The sequence below is a fragment of the Lynx canadensis genome, chromosome B2 (assembly GCF_007474595.2).
Source record: "Lynx canadensis isolate LIC74 chromosome B2, mLynCan4.pri.v2, whole genome shotgun sequence".
Taxonomy (NCBI): Eukaryota; Metazoa; Chordata; class Mammalia; order Carnivora; family Felidae; genus Lynx; species Lynx canadensis.
In genome coordinates, this window is record NC_044307.1 from 125,535,897 (window position 1) to 125,553,470 (window position 17,574).

The following is a 17,574-nucleotide window of genomic DNA, read 5'->3' on the forward strand; positions in this document are numbered from 1 at the left end:
TTCAGAGGAGCAGAGTCAAACCAATGTTTAGATATATGGAATAGCATGCAACCATGACTGAGAAGCACTGGCTAGTGAGGCAGGAGGAAAACCAGGAATGTGTGGTCTCATGGAAGCCAAGTATAGAAAGTACTTGAAGAAGGACAGTAAACTATGTCAAACACTGCTGACAGGCTGAATCGGAGGGGGGCTGAAAACTAACTATTAGATTTGGGCAAGATAGACGTGATGAACAGACTTAACAAGAGTGATTTCAGTAGCGTGCTAGGGATAAAAGTTTATTTGGAGGGGGTTCGGAGGCGATTGTGAGAAAAGGCAGTGTTGACCGCAAGTCTAGACAGTTCTTTGGAGGAGTTCTATTCTAAAGAAGACCTGGAAAATATGGCAGAATTTGGAGGGGGGTGAAAGGTCAAAGGAGGGCTTCTTCAAGATGAAAGACAAGGTAGTTTGTTCATATAATGAAGAGTTCTGATGCAATAAAGAGAGAGAATGGATTAGGGCAAAGAGAAAGGGGCAAATTGCAGGGATGAAGTTCTTGAGAAGTTGGCCTTAATCGTTCCACTGAAAAAATACTGAGTGTTGACTGCATGCCATGCCCTAATCTAAGCACATGGGTGCAAACAGGGCAGAAAAGAAGCAAGGACTGTGCACTCATTGCAATGGCAGGAAAGGGTGAGTAGGTATAGGCATAGATGCAAGCCGTTCAATAGGTTTGGTTGTGAAAGGATATGCCTTCGGACTGCTCCCCCCGCTCCCCCTTCACCCCACAGCGCAGTAGATATCACAGATGGTATCTGAGAGTAAAACAGAAAACATGGTGTTTGGAGATTTGAGAAATATAATTTGGGCAGTGGGAGAGTGAACTGATGAGCTCATATGTTAGGACTGCTGGCACTTTAGGTCCGAGGTTAGGCATTTATAGCACAAGCAGCCAGTAAAACCTGGTGTTTTCCTCTAGCCTTGTTTAGTGAGCCAGGCTTTAAGCGCAGAGCAGAGGTAGAGCGGGATTCAAATGGGATTGGGCTCTTCCCGTAAGCGGCCTGAGGTGATCTCTGAAAATGGTTCGCTATTCCCTTGACCCGGAAAACCCGACAAAATCATGCAAATCAAGAGGCTCAAATCTTCGCGTTCACTTTAAGAACACACGGGAAACTGCCCAGGCCATCAAGGGTATGCATATCTGAAAAGCCACCAAGTATCTGAAAGACGTCACTTTGCAGAAGCAATGTGTGCCATTCCAACACTACAATGGTGGAGCTGGTAGGTGTGCCCAAGGCCAAACAGTGGGGCTGGACACAGGGTCGGTGGCCCAAAAAGAGTGCTGAATTTTTACTGCACGTGCTTAAAAATGCGGAGAGTAATGCTGAACGTAAGGGTTTAGATGTAGATTCTCTGGTCATTGAGCACATCCAGGTGAACAAAGCCCCCAAAATGTGGTGTAGAATTTACAGGGCTCATGGTCGGATTAACCCATACATGAGCTCTCCCTGCCACATTGAGATGATCCTTACTGAAAAAGAGCAGATTGTTCCTAAACCAGAAGAGGAGGCTGCACAGAAGAAAAAGATATCCCAGAAGAAACTGAAGAAACAAAAACTTATGGCCCGGGAGTAAACTCTGCATGAAATACATGCAAATAAAAGTAAAAACAGGAAAAAAAAACAAAACAACAACAACAACAAAAAAAACAAATGGGATTGGGGTGTCTTCAGGAAAGTGACAGAAGGAGAGAGGGACCATCAGAGTTCCAAGTATGCACAAAGAAGTGAATATAATTGTGGGTCCTGTCATCTAAGATGGGGAAAGATAACTGAGGCTGTGAAGAGGGTAATTTCTCACGGGGTCAAATAATTTTTGAAATGGGATTCTAGAGGGATCAAGCTGGAAAGACAATAAACGAAATTATCCCTGACTCTTCTTTTTCTCCCAACTTCAGCAAATTCTATAGGATCCACTTTCAACATAAGCCTAGAATCTTCTCCACTGCCACCCTGGTCCCAGCCCACATCAGCTATATCTTGCCAGGATTACTGCAATAGCCTACTGACTGACCATTCTACTTCCATTTTCAACTCCCCACAGTCTTGCCTCCATATAGTAGCCAGATTGCATCAAATAGTAAATCAGACCACCCTACTTACCACCTCAGTTCCTCCAGTGCCTCCCCATCTTCCCCAAGAACAACAAATCCAAAGTTCTCACCACGGCCGGTCAGGTCCTTCCTATGTGATCTGGCCCTTGGTTGTTTCCCCAAAGTCATTATTACCTCTCTCCCCCTTGCCCACCGCAAGCCACTCTGGTATCTGGCTACTTCTTCCACAGGATTAACCACACTAGGGTCCCCAGGCCTTTGTACTTACTATCTCTTCTTCCCAGAAGCTCTTCCCAAAGATATTCCCATGTGGTGTTCCCACACTTCATTCTGAGATCTGCTCTAATGACACCCTCGGAGAGCCCCCTCTTGAAAACTCAATCTCAAATAGCAGCCCGTCACTCTCAAACTCTTACTACAAGTTTATTTTTCTTCATAATGTGCATCACCACTGTGTTATATTATACTTGTTTACTGCTGTTTCCCCACTGAGGAAAGGTAAGCCTGTGAGATGCTGGATATGTTAATCAACCCGATTGTGATGGCCATTTCACAAAGAAAACGGATGATTTAAATATGTACAATTTTATTTGTCAATTACAATTTCAATAAGGTTGAAAAATTAAATAAGAAGAGAACACAATCCTCACCATATAACTCATCTTTTGATTTCTATTTTCCTTATTCATATCAATGAGAAAAAAAAAACTTTAAAATTAAAAACTAGATCAATTTTGAGGTAGCTCCTTTTCCTACTACAGTATTTCCTAATACAGTATTGTGTATTTTGAGTCCCAGAGGACTAAGCTAATATGGGAACATACTTTTAAAGAGATAAGAAAAAATATTCTCAAATAAAAACCTGGGTTTTTATTAGAGGACTAAAAAATTATGGTAGTAAATTTCCCATTTTGATCAACTGTTATCCACCCTTTTCTCCAATGTTATTTATGTGGGGAAGGACAATAAATTTTGACTAATGTTCTCTAAGCAGTAACGCATTTATGCATTGACCTAATTCTACTGAAAATTCTTAGATTAAAAAATGGTTTCTAAATCAACACGTGTCCATCAAACTTTAAGTCCATAGTACTACCTAGAATGAATTTAAAAAACCCATATGAGTCAAAATCTCTCTACATTTTTATCTGCTCATGGGGCATCTATTACTGAGAAAATACATTTGCCTTAAGTAGTTTGTACATACTACAAGATATGGCATGAGAAGAAAGGCAGCCAGGGTAACACAGCATCTCAAAGTGAACTGACCAGTGCTATAATATTAAGTCAAGTGCTGCTTCTGTTCAATCTTTCTGAGAAACACTGACTGCTTGTGAAACAGTGACTTTTGCCTGTTATACTTAGAGCTCTTGTTTTAGGATCTGAGTGGGTTCTTGGTCATGAGAAAAAAAACCCAAAAAACAAAAACAGGACCTTCAATTTTTCTACCCAAAAGAGAATATTCAAAATGCACAAATATACTGACTGACTGTGACCCTTTAATGAATTCCTTGAATCCTAACCTTACCTTTTTTTTTTTTTTTTTTAATTTTAGACCGACTGTGACTTGCGGAAAAGTTGCAATCATAGCGCTGAGAATTCCTGTGAACGCTTTACCCAGCTGCCCACAGTGTTAACATGCTAAATAATCATGGTACCTTGGTCAAAATTAAGAAATTGAGATACCATTATTAACTGAAACCCTATTTTATTCTGATTTCACCAGTGTTTCAACTTATGTCGTTTTTCTGTTCTGGGACCCACTCCAGGTTCCCATGTTGAATTGGGAAGCCTTACCTTTTGATCTGTTTCTTCATCTTCGTTTTGATAATCATCGCAGAGGGGGTTGGTACTGGCTGCAAAGGTCGGCCCCTGGGAGTAGTACTGTGAACTTCGGTAGCCATCCCGCCTCAGCTTATCACATTCTGCAGAGGGTACAGGCCAGGGAAGGGGTGGGGGAGGAAGGGCGTAAAAAACCAGAATTTGTTTGCTTCTCTTTATTTACCTTTTCTAGCAATATTTTCCTAGGCGTAAGATTTCAAAATAATCATACTATTAATAATGAAAATGATGATCAAAACAACTAAGAGTTAGTAGATTACACACTACATATCATGTTCAAATGCTTTAATGGGATGATTACCTTTAGACTTCACAACAACCCTCTGAGTCAGGTTTAGAGTAATTAAATTATTTTCTCAGTAAATGTTATACAGATAAGCAATGGACTCAGAATATGAAACCAGGTTCTTAATTACTGTAATTATTTATGCACGGCAGTGGATGATGCAACTGCTCATCAAAAAATACAAAACTTCGGGGCGCCTGGGTGGCTCAGTCGGTTAAGCGGCGGACTTCGGCTCAGGTCACGATCCTGCGGTCTGTGAGTTCGAGGCCCGCGTCGGGCTCTGTGCTGACCGCTCAGAGCCTGGAGCCTGTTTCAGAGTCTGTGTCTCCCTCTCTCTCTGCCCCTCCCCCGTTCATGCTCTGTCTCTCTCTGTCTCAAAAATAAATAAACGTTAAAAAAAAATTAAAAAAAAAAAACAAAACTTCTCACGCTATGCTTCTTATAGATTCCTCAGCTGGAAGGGACACGAGAAGTCACGGATTACAATGCCCTCATTTTATTTTTAGTTCTCAACCTAACTTTGATGCCAAACAGGCTATAATCATCGAGTGGAATTTAATGTGAAACCGGGTGGCAGTCTGAGCCGTCTGCCAGACTACAGAGAAATACCTGGCACCAGCAAGTGGAAGGTAACCGGAAGCATGGCGCCCTGCTTCGCAGCAAGGCTGGGGCCGTCGGCTGCTCAGAGACCAGCGGTTCTCATCGAGGAGGGACCACTGTGCTAATTGTAATTACTCGGATCAGTGGGGGCAAGTGCAGCAAGAAAAGTATTCGTGGCTTTTTAAAGCCCCAAGAGATTTCTTAGTACCCAGCCAGCACCTTAGAGGAGGGTTTGCCTTGCAAAAGGGTTCACTCACCACAGGGTACCTTTAAATATCCGGCTCATAAAGGAGTGCGAAATGTGTTTGGTTTGGGAAGGGTTCCCCTTCGCACAGCATGACAAGACTGTGCACCTAATGGCACCGAAGTAAAGTAGGGCATCTTCAGAGTTCCTCTGTAACAACAGTAGGATCTGTGATTCTTCTCAGACAGGAGATGACGGTCACTTTAGTGAAAGGATAAAAATTCTCCAACCGGGGGAAAAAAAGATCCTTACTCTCCTTTGCTACTTCACAGTGGGAGTGAATAAAGTTTCCAACCCAGAACTGCTAATCAGATTTTTAAAAACCCCATGAAATAGTCATGAGGATCTTTTAGGATGTCAAACCAACTTTAAAAATGCATTATGTAATCACAAGATAGCTGCTTCAGTTGCTTAGGAGCTAACTAATTTGTGGGCTCGGCTTGCAACCACTCTTGATATGGAGTAAAAGGGAAACTTTTTTTAAAAAATTCTGAAACTTCCAGAATACAACTTATTTTTAATAAGGATTTATTCATATTAATCTCTTTTCAGTGAGAAATATTTTCACATTTTTTCCAACATTAATAAGTTTTCTAAAAAAAAATGTAAACAGAATGGTCAGAATTCTACTTTCCTTCTACAGAGAGAATATTACATAAAGCGTGATTAGTGTTTTTCACTGTTCTGTGTAGTTTTGGGATTCTGTAAGTATTTGATTTGATTTTCTTTAATTAATTACCTTAAAGTTAGGAGAAAAAAGTAATACTCAGTAGTTTTGCATTTCATTAACTTGTGTTGCAAATTAACTCTTCTGTGGTCCTATCAGCTGAAGTCTCCTAAGGATTCAGGGTGAACCTTGTGTAACAAACCAATAAAAACTGTTACCACTTTAGAGGGAACACACCTCAACATAAAATGGGCCATGTATGAAAAACCCACAGCTAGCATCATATTCAATGGCGAAGAACTGAGAGCTTTTCCTCTAAGATCAGGAACAAGACAAAGATGTCCACTTGTATTCAACATAGTACTGAAGGTCCTCGCCACAGCAGTCAAATAAGAAAAAGAACCAAAAGGCATCCAAGTTGGTAAGGAAGAAGTAAAACTTTCCCTGTTTGCAGACAACATGATACTATATACAGAAAGCCCTAAAGACTCCACCAAAAAACTACTAGAACTGATACATGCATTTAGTAAAGTCACATAATACAAAATTAATTACGGAAATCTGCTGCATTTCTATACACTAATAATGAAGTAGTAGAAAGAGAAATTAAGAAAACAATCTCATTGACAACTGTACCAAAAAAGAGTAAAATATCTAGAAATAAACTTACCAAGTTGGTGAAAGATCTGTACTCCAAAAACAATAGAACACTGATGAAAGAGACTGAAGATGACACAAATAAATGGAAAGATATTCCACAGTCATGGATTGGGATAACTAATATTGTTAAAAAGTCCATGTTACCCAAAGCAATCTACAGATTTAATTCATTTCCTTTCAAAACACCAACAGCACTTTCCACAGTAGAATAAATAATCCTAAAATTTGCATGGAACCACAACAGTCTCAGAAGAGCCAAAACAATCATAAAAAAGAAGAAGAAAACTGGAAGTATCACAATCCCAGATTTCAAGATATACTACAAAACTATAGTAATCAAACCAGTATCATTCTGGCACAAAAGCAGAATTATAGATCAAGGGAACAGGATATAGAGTCCAAAAATAAACTCATGCTTTTATGGTCAATTAATCTTTGGCAGAGGAGGCAAGAATATGCAATGGGAAAAAGACAGTCTCTTTAACAAATGGTGCTGGGAAAACTGGACAGCGACATGCAAAAGAATGAAACTAAACCACTTTCTTATACCATACATAAAAATAAACTCAAAATGGATTAAAGACCTAAATGTGAGACCTGAAACCATAAAATTCCCAGGAGAAAACTTAGGCTGCAATTCTTTGACATCAGCCATAAAAACATTTTTCTAGACATGTCTGTCTCTTCTGGGAAGGGAAAGAAATGCAAAATTAAACTTTTGAGAGTACATCAAAATAAAAAGCCTTTGCACAGTGAAGGAAACCATCAAAAGAACAAAAAGGTAACCTACTGAATGGGAGAAGATATTTGTAACTGATATACCCAGTAATTGGTTAATATCCAAAATATATAAAGAACTTACACAATTCAACACCACTACCACCAACCCCCCCTGAAATAATCCAATTAAAAAATGGGCAGAGGATACACACAGACATTTTCCCAGAGAAGACATCCAGATGGCCAACAGACACATGAAAAGATGTGCAACATCACTCATCATCAGGGAAATGCAAATCAAAACTACAATGAGATATTACTTCACACCATCGGAATGGCTAAAATAAAAAACTCAAGTGTTGTCACGGACATGGAGAAAAAGGAATCTGCATGCACTGTTGGTAGGAATGCAGACTGGTGCAGCCACTGTGGAAAACAGTATGGAGGTTCTTCAAAACGTTAAAAATAGAATTAGCATAGGATCCAGTAATTCCACTCCTGAGTTTTACGCAAAGAAAATAAAAATACTAATTTGAAGAGATATATGCACCCCTAAACTTACTGCAGCTTTATTTACAATAGCCAAATTATGGAAGCAACCCAAGTGTCCGTCGATCAATGAATGGATAAAGAAGTGGTGTGTTTGTGTTCGTGTGTGTGTACATACACACAAACACACACACACACACACACACACACACACACACACACACACTGGAATACTATTCAGCCATAAAAAAGAATGAAATCTTGCCATTTGCAACAACACGAATGGATCTAGAGAGTATAATGCTAACTGAAGTCAGTCAGAGAAAGACAAATACCATATGATTTCACTCATATGTGGAATTTAAGACACAAAACAAATGAACAAAGGGAAAAAGAGACAAAAAGAACAGACTCTTAAGCACAGAGAAAAAACTGGTAGTTAGCAGAGGGGAGGTGGGTTGGGATGGGTAAAATAGATGAAGGGAATTAAGAGAACACTTACTGTGATAAGCAATGAAGTAATGTATAGAATTGTTGAATCATTATATTGTACACTTGAAACTAATATAACACTGTATGTTAATTATACTTGAAATGGAAAAGTAAAGAATTAAATGCAATCAGCCATACATATACACACACACACAAAGTTACCACTTTGTATCTACTTATGTTATAATTCATTATTTTCAAATACTTGACAAACAAAACAAAATAAAAAGTGAAGGCTAAGGCCCTTTTAAATATATATTTTTAAGATTTTATTATTTTATTTTATTTTATTTTATATTTTATTTTATTTTATTTTAAAGCTTACTTACTTATTTTGAGAGAGAGAGAGAGAGAGAGAGAGAGTGTGTGTGTGTGTGTGTGTGTGTGTGTGTGTGTGTGTGTGCATGAGCAGAGGAGAGGCAGAGAGAGAGAGTGGGAGAGAGAGAGAATCCCAAGCAGGCTCTGTGCTGTCAGCAGTTTGTGAGATCATGACCTGAGTTCATATCAAGGGTCAGACTCTCAGACGACCAAACCACCAGGTGCCCCTAAACATTTTACTTTTAGGTAACTTCTCCACCAAATGTGGGGATGGAACTCACAACCCTGAGATCAAGAGTTACGTGCTCTACCAAAAAAAAAAAAAAAAAAATTACACACTCTACCAACTGAGCCAGCCAGGTGCCTCAAGCCAAGGCCCTTTTAAACGAAGTCCTTCTGTTGTTCCAATTAGTCTTTTCCCCTCACTAATAGACCCTATAAGAAGTATAAGTTTAAAATTACAAGCTTTTATAAAATTGAAAATCTTTTTCATGTATTGGGTACCCCGTCAGATGTGTTTGAAAAGATTTCTTGCTGGAAAATAAGGAAGGGCTGTTGGGCTGGATCATCTCTAAAGCTGAGACGAGTTCTGATGTTTTTGGCAATATTAAAAATAGCTGACACGACTGGGTACACATTACATCTTAAAAGACCAAAACACTGCAAAATTATTATCCATGAAAGTATGGAAATCTGGCAAATATTAGTACTTCCACCATCACCTTTTGAGCCTAGTTTAAGAGACAATGCCCCTTTTTTCCATAATGAAGTTTGCGTCACAGAAATGTTTAAATAGTGGGATGTCAACTGAATTAGGATGCTGGGTCTAAGGTGAGACTGGGCAGCATACATTTATGGCAGATGACCAATGTTTTCACTCTTATCAAATTTCTGAAATCTAATAAAGTCATCGAATTCCACTGTCACTTGTCTTATTCCAACGCTAGGGGAAATCTAGGAAAATCTCCTCTTGTCAAGTTGCAACAGCTCTCAGTTTCTAAAACCATGGCTTTGTTCATTAAATAGAGTTTACTGTCTGGAGAGTGAGATATAAGTAAGTGCAAGCCATCATGAATAAGCAAAGACTTTTCCAACATTAAACTGAGAATAACTGCAAGGCAGAGCATACTTTAAAGCGAGCCACGCCAGCAGCTACAGGCTAGAAATGAGATACTAAATGTAATGGAAGATCTACCTTTAACACATACTCCTCTTGCAACAGAAATTTGGACTAAAGCCGACCTATTGTTCTCACGGTACTGCTTGGAGAAAGGTATCACTGTTCGTTGTATCCTCTGGTTTCTCAACCATAAATTTCCTCCTCTTTCCTTTCATGTCAAACTATTTTCTTTAGTGCAAGAACAGTGGACAAACATTCCTTGCTAGACCAAAGTTTTAAGTACAGAAGAAAAAAATAATGTCATACCACTGGATGGTCATTTAACCGTCTTACGAATTTAAACCTTTCTTGGCCTCCAAACTTTCATGTATTTCGCTATATTAGACTGTTCATGTTGCTATTTTAGACATGTTAAAAGAGTCTATCTACTAAAGAGACTTGGGGGTACCTGTGTGGCTCAGTTGGTTGAGCATGTGACTTGGGCTCAGGCCATGATCTCACAGTTGTTGAGTTCGAGCCCCACATCAGGCTCTGCGCTGACAGCACGGAGCCTGCTTTGGATCCTCTGTCTCCCTCTCTCTCTCTGCACCTCCCCTGCTTGTGCGCTGTCTCTCAAAAATAAACAAACCTCTAAATAAAATAAATAAAATAAAGAGGCTTGGAGGAGTTATTCAACGTAATCTTCTCTGCTGGAAATCCTCAATGAATTTCCATGCTCCATGCTTTACTTTTCAGTTCACTGAATCAGTCACAATTAGCTAGAATATGCAGCGGTTACAAATAGTTCCCAAACTTCAGTGGCTTCAGAAACTAGGAGAATCTTTGCTGCACGCTGTCCTGGTATAAATAGAGCTAGCAGGAACTCTGCTTAGCACAGTCACTTGGGGACTGGAAAGAGGGAAGTACTTGTCTTCATCGGTCACATGGCAGCACGGTGAGAACGTGGTGACTCTCACACTGGCTCCTAGGGATTCTGCCAGAAAGCTTTACTTTCTTTACTGACTCTACTCTCATTTCTTTGGCCAAAATAAGCCATGTGACCATATCTAACTTCAGAGGGGACTAGAACGGGCAATCCTACCTCGTGAACAAGGAGGGAGAGGAGAATATTCAACAACTGTTCAAGTGACTCTTCCAGACAGGGATAACGCTGAATCTCAGATTTTCCAGATCCCTGCTATGCTTATGTCATGTTTACTTCAATCCTTCTTGGATGAGGTTGAGAGGCTTTTGGTGGGGAATCTGCAACAGCAATGAAAAGCTACTCTCTGTGTTTCAGGAACAGGAAGTTAACTATTGGGAGGGATTCTACATGGAGAAGCAGTGGAGTGTCTGGAATCAAGACAGACCTGACCGTACTAGGGGGCGTACTAACTGTGACGTCTAGGGGACAACGCTTGAACCTGCTGGAAACTCGGATTCCACCTCTGTAAAGCCAGGACTTTACTCAACTCAGTCTCGGAAGCTGTCATGAGATTCATTCAACAAACAACTCTGAGTGCGCTGCTCTCTGATGAGAGAGCTGAGGTAAGGATATGTCAGAACTTTGCACAGAATCCTCCCCATGGCCAGTACTCAGAAGATGGACACCGCTTCCGGAATCTACCACATAAACCATAACTACCTCAAACTCTTCTACTTTTAAAAGCCAGCGAGCAAGTCCGCAAGATGTGCTTGGCTGCACAATTCTTCAAGATACCACAATTTTACCAAGCCTTTGGCTATATCTTTACCAAAATATCATGAGGCTACATTTCTTTTCCTAAGAAGATGTGTTAGGTACTCCTAACCCCCGGTACCTGTGAATGTGACCTTATTTGGAAATAGGGCTTTTCCAGATGTAATCATGTTAAAGTGAGGGCATTAGGCTGGGCCCTACTCCAACAAGACTTATGTCTTTATAAGAAGAGAAAACAGAGATCATGGGGCCATGTGGAGACACAGAAACATACAAACACAGAAGGAAAAAAGCCCGTGAAGACAGAGGTAGAGATTAGGAGTGATGTAGCCATAAGCCAAGGAATTCCCAGAGCCCCCAGAAGCTGGAAGGGCAGGAAGGGATTCTCCCCTCGAGGTCAGTGGGAGCACGACCCCACTGACACTTTGATTTTGGATTTCTAAGAGAAAAATAAAGCAAGGAAGGGAATAGGGAGTAGCATTTGTAGCAGGTCTCACTGAGCGGTGATTTCTGAGCAAAGAAAGTATGTCCCGTCAACCTGAGAAAGAACTAGAGAAAAGTAAAGTTTGGGGTGAGAACAGGAGACATGGCCAGATAGGTAAACAAGGGACAGACTATGTTAGGGCCTTGAGGGTTCTAAGGACTCTGGCTTTTACCATGAGGCCAAGGGACAGCCTCTGGAGACTTGGAACAGAGAAGTGACATGATCTTACTTGCATTTATCACCTTCTTCCTGCTTACCCACTTCCCTAAGATGCCAGGACTCAGCTCAAAGTCCTGATACTGACACATATATTCCAAATAAACCACAATAGGAGCTTGATTGTTATCTACAGGAGGAGAAAGCCAATCAATCATTCAGTGATGCCGGTAAAAGTACATGGACATTTTTATCACTGAATGGTATAATGCACCAGAGTTGATTGTTTCATATTTATAATTCTATAAGAGAAAACATACACATAGCAAAAAATTTCCTGAATTTATTATAAAGATTTTGACATATACTCAAAGAGAACAAAGTTCTTACCTTAAATAAATGGCTAATAAGCCCGACTGGCTTAAATGAGAGGGAAAAGGAGGAACAGTAGAAGGAGAGGAGACACTGGGGTCTTCTAGTCCCCAAAGAAATGATATTGTATGATAAGGGGATGCTAAAAGGAAAAAAAGTGAGGGGCGCCTAGCTGGCTCAGTTGGTTATGTGTCTGACTTTGGCTCAGGTCATGATCTCATAGTTTGTGGGTTTGAGCCGCATATTGGGCTCTACACTGACAGTGCAAAGCCTGCTTGGGATTCTCTCTCTCCCCCGCTCTCTCTGCGCCTCCACAACTCATGCTTTCTCTCTCTCTTCATAAATGAATGAATGAATGAATGAATGAATAAATGGATGGATAAACAAACAAACAAACAAGGAAAAAAAGTGAGAAGTCTGCTGACTTGTTAGGCTGTGTGAAAAAGAAGGGAAGAAGGGAGCCTGAGTGGCTCAGTCGGGTAAGTGTTTGACTTCGGCTCAAGTCATGATTTCATGGTCTGTGAGTTCAAGCCCCTCGTTGGGCTCTGTGCTGACAGCCTGGAGCCTGCTTTTGGACTTTCGGTCTCCCTCTCTCTCTGCCCTTCCCCCACTAGTGCTCTCTCTTTCTCTCTCAAAAATAAATAAACATTAAAAAAAAAAAGAAGTGAAGGAATGATGAAGGAAGTATTTGAAATAAGTACTGCTATAGTAAAAGCCAGAAGGAACAGATAAGAATATTGTCATTCCTCAAGTCATATGGGTCGTGTTGGTGTGTCCAGGTATGAACTGCCAGGAAAGTTCTGGAACATTCAAGTCAAAAGCACAATTCTGGTACTCCACAACAGCAGAGCATTCTAGACATGCCATATTTTATTTTATTTTTTATAAGCTTTTATTTAAATTCTAGTTAGTTAAGATATAGTGTAATATTGGTTTATGGAGTAGAATTTAGTGATTCATCACTTACATATAACACCCAGTGATCATCAAAACATAGGCATACCATATTTTAAAATCTAAATGTGGTTTCTTTTAACATATTAAATCTTTCATAATCCTCCTACTATAATCCAAGGTCATTGAAATTGGGAGGATTCTACTTCCAAAATTAATTATAAAAATAATAGTCATGAGGTGCTGCTTCAGTGAGGATGTCCTATGATGAACCATAGTCTAAAAAGTCCTTTTTTCAGATCACTGATTTTTAAAGCCATTACTAATGACACTAAATAAATGCATTATTTTCTAAACTGGAAGCCCTTGGCCATCATTATTTGATCCGTGTTTAAAGTATTTCTGTGGGAATTGAAAGAGAACAAATACTATATGTGTCTTATGGATTATGAAACCCAGGTATAAAGTTTCTGGAAGATCCAGGTTTACAAACTTCTTTCCCAATTATTTATCCATCAGATTATCAACAACAGGGGAAAAGGCCAGTTCTATGATCTATCTTTGTCCATTAGTGGAGAACTAAGGACACATAAGACTATAAACATGCATGCTTAAACGAAAATCAATTCCAGTCCAACAGCTGTATTGGGTATTATACAGCTAATCTAATTTGAGCTTTCAAGCAAGCACACAGGAAAAATCTGTCGCATTCAAACACTGCACTTCGTAACCATTAGGGAATTTATTTTCTTAAGAAAATTAAACCAAAACGCATTTTAAAATAGAAGTGATTCACCTTCTAGCTCATTAATTTATTGGGTTTGGCAACACTGGAAAAGAAAAAAAATCTTACTCATACTGTGGTTCACATTCTGCCTTGCCAATCAGGCCCAGTGGATGTTTCAAAAATACATCCGGATTTTCTGCAAATTCTTTGAAACAGCTGAACTTCAATTCATTTAAATTGTTTTTAAGAATAAAAAATTAGAATGATTAAGAGATTATAGACGTTCAGACGTTTTTAGGTTCCTTGGTTATTTATAGCCTACCGAGTGAGCTGAAAAGCTGTGTAAAATCTTAAAAGACATTATGAATTTATTATAGATCTTGGATATGGGTATTTTCCTAGATAATTTGGTTGCAATTTTAAAGGATAGATTTCAAAGAAATATGTCCTTTGGTTTAGTATTAGACTAATGATTGGTTCTTTTCTTCCCTCCCCTCTTTAGAGTAAGAATTTTTATATAGTTTTACAGTAATATTTATAATGGCATAAAAGCATACTGTTTATATATGGAGTAGTAAACCCAAATTTATCTTCCAACAAATGCATATGTGAGTCCATAAGATCACTTCTTTGCCAGAGTCATCATTTCAATGATACTTAGCATCCAATGCACCATAAAACATAAAAAGATAAAGAGAAAATGCATGGCTTTAATGATTAAGCCCAAGCCTCTCTAAAAGTTCTGAAAACAAATGTCTCCTCTCTTAATGATGCATGTAAGGCAAATGTCCCAGGTGCTAGCATATCATTTGCTTAACTGGGTAAGAAAGAAAGAAGGCCAATCAGGAAATATGCCAAGTATCACCCGAGTGTCAAGGAAAAGGGAGCTCCCTTGAAAGGAATGAGTTTCAATTTACATAAGTCACCTTCTGCTAACAGCCAGAGTGATGAAAAGCAGCCGTCCAGAGCTCAAACCCTGCATGTGAACAGTTATGTGTTCAAATCCTAGCTTGTAATGATACTTCCAACTTTCAAGGGGCCTCGCTGACGGAGAAACAAGTTCACATGGCAACTTACAGAGCCAAGGTTTTCCAAGGTAAGGTGCCTCAGAACCACCTGGAGAGCTTGTTGAACCCACTGCTGGCCCCACTTCCAGAGTGTCGGACTCACTAGGTCTCACTAGGGGCCAGAGAACTTGCATTTCTAGTACATTCCCAAGTGATGCTGATATTGCTGGTCTGAGAGCCACAGTAGGAGAAAAGACGGAAACAGAATTTGGATCATTTGAGACTTCTTACATATTCCAAGTGAGAAATGCCAAAAGGCCCGAGGGGAAAAGAGGGTTGATCTGTTTCTTTTATTATGTCACAAGTGATTCACACTCACTCACAGAATAACTTCAGAAGATGAAGAAGACTTTAGCTTACGGTAGGGGTAGGGGTCAATGCGGAGGGGAGGAATGCTAAACGTGGCATCTGCTTTTAGTTCCTCAAGAACACTGGTTTGTTTCAGAAAAAGCTTTGACTTTGCTACTGCAAGTACCTTGCACATCGAGCCTCCCTTAAAATGCTTGAAGAGTTCCCGCTTTAAACATCCCTCTCCAGCTCCAACACAGGAGGGAGCTTCAGGCGGCCACCACCTCTCACCTGAGTTCTGTGCTAATCCCCACCCAGTCTCCTGCTTCCACCCTGGCACCCATGTGGTGAACCTTTAACACAGAACCCGACTGAGCCACTTAAAAACGATGAATCAGATTATGTCACTCCTGAGTTCAAACCTCTCCAGTGGCTTCCCAGGCCCTGAAAGTAAAAGCCAATCTCCTCCCAGTGGTTTCTAAGCCCTGCATGATCGATCTGACTCTGTGTGGGTGGCTAGCAGGGGCTCGGTGAGTTCATTAAATGAATGAACAAACAGCACTTGAAAGGGTACTGTGATTACACAATAGAGGTCCCGCCCCATTCCTCTCCCAGGTGTATTTTATCATTGAACACGCTTTCCACTGTAATAAACCCAAGGCATATGACCTGCCTCATCTATACTGGCCATGTCACCAATGTTTACTAAGCACAACTGGGGAGCAAGGGCTGGGGCCAGTATCGATACAGAACTTAATGGGGGAGGGGCCCCAATCATATGTTCAAAAAGTAAAAGGATGAGGGAAAAGCAGGTAGGAAGAGAATGAGGTAGGGAAGATGAGACGTCCAGGGCTCAATCGGTGTTTTCTATCCAAGGAAATGTATTAGTTTCAGTAGAATTTCAGGGAAACTGACCAAATCCAGTATTCAAAACCTAACTGTATCATGGACAACGCCCAAGAGATTTCTGGTAAGCTATAACCAGAGAAAGCTCCCAGAAGTTTTGGGTAGGAGTAGGGTAGAAGACAGGATATGGTGATGGAATGGATGCCTTTGTTCTTTTTTTTTTTTTTTTAATTTTTAAATATTTATTTATTTTTGAGAGAGACACAGAGCACAAGCAGGGGAAGGGCAGAGAGAGAGGGAAACACAGAACCGAAGCAGGCTCTAGGCTCTGAGCTGTCAGCACAGAGCTGGATGTGGGGCTTGAACTCAGAAACATGAGATCATGACCTGAGTTGAAGTCAGATGCTTAACTGACTGAGCCACCCAGGTGCCCCTGGAATGGATGCCTTTGGAATGGATAGGTTTCTTTGCCAAGGGAGGAAAAAATAAAAATAAAAAATGACAGGCAAACTGCAGAATTCATACCCTTAAAAATTATTTTAGCACAATTCCACATGACTTCCTATGTCAGTCTACAGAGTGGACTTGGGGAAATAAAGTGATCAGGATAGGGAAAGATAGAGCACCGCAGAGAGAAAATGCACAATTGTGTCATCAGCCCAAGAGTCAAACAGGAAATGAGTTTGCTGACTAACGTATTAACGTGTATTGGAAAGAACCACTCCCTTCCTGATCCTGGGACCAATATCTCCCTTACTGACTTTAAACACCACAGGCAATTTCACTTCATGTAGATAGGTTTTAAAAAGGTCATTTTGACGAGGATCCTCCCTCTATGGTTACTTTCTCTTAGGAATAGAAACCTCCAAAAAAAAAAAAAAATTAGGAATTAAGTATTAAGACTGAAGCAGTTGGAAAGAACTGTTAGCTTTATTTTTCACTGCAAACCACGGAAAGATTTATGCTTAAAGGTTATTGGCCGTTGTAGAAAACTGATTGCTAACATTTCTTCTTCTCACATCCCCAAATTAATTCAAGGAGCATCAAAGAACTCAATCTGATTGGAATGAAAGCGAACGCTTTCTGGTGCCCATGATTAATGTGAGCATGTGAAGAGTTTGCCAGCCCCAGCTGAGTGGCACCACAGCTCAGCCAAACTGGAGGGGATCTCGTTTCACTTTAGAATGAGAAAGCCCTATCACTGGCCCTAGCGGAGCATCACCAAGGTTACTTAATATCAAATAGCCTGCAAAGATTCTAAACCAACAGCCGAGACTTCAGTTGTACACAGAGTGATAACGAGCCTTATCCACCGTACCTTCAATGTAGCATTTTTATGCTGTACTGAGTGAAATATAGAGGCCACTCAAGTTACTCACTTTATCAGGAATTAAAATAGAATTGCTGAAACAGCAGACTGGCTATGGACACAAAAACAACACAAAAAGCCTTTTGTTTAAACAATCCATAGTGCTTTGTTAAGACCTGGATCATTTAAATGACTGTCTTTGCTTTTCTATCTTTTGTGTGTT

At 40.1% G+C, this 17,574-nt stretch overlaps 1 protein-coding gene and 1 pseudogene across 6 annotated transcripts in view; one reads left to right on the forward strand and one right to left on the reverse strand.

Moving 5' to 3' along the window:
- The window catches only part of NHSL1 (NHS like 1), a 132,899-nt gene that overhangs the window by 35,655 nt on the left and 79,670 nt on the right, over positions 1–17,574 (reverse strand). For 5 of the 6 annotated variants that reach the window (XM_030316445.1, XM_032593256.1, XM_030316448.1 and 2 more), the window contains exon 3: positions 3,890–4,017. The exons of the other annotated variant lie outside the window; for it this stretch is intronic. In XM_030316445.1, coding sequence (XP_030172305.1) covers positions 3,890–4,017 — 128 coding nt within the window. The remainder of the gene's footprint in view (positions 1–3,889; positions 4,018–17,574) is intronic. 6 annotated transcript variants of the gene reach the window in all.
- LOC115514455 lies at positions 1,009–1,646 on the forward strand (annotated as a pseudogene).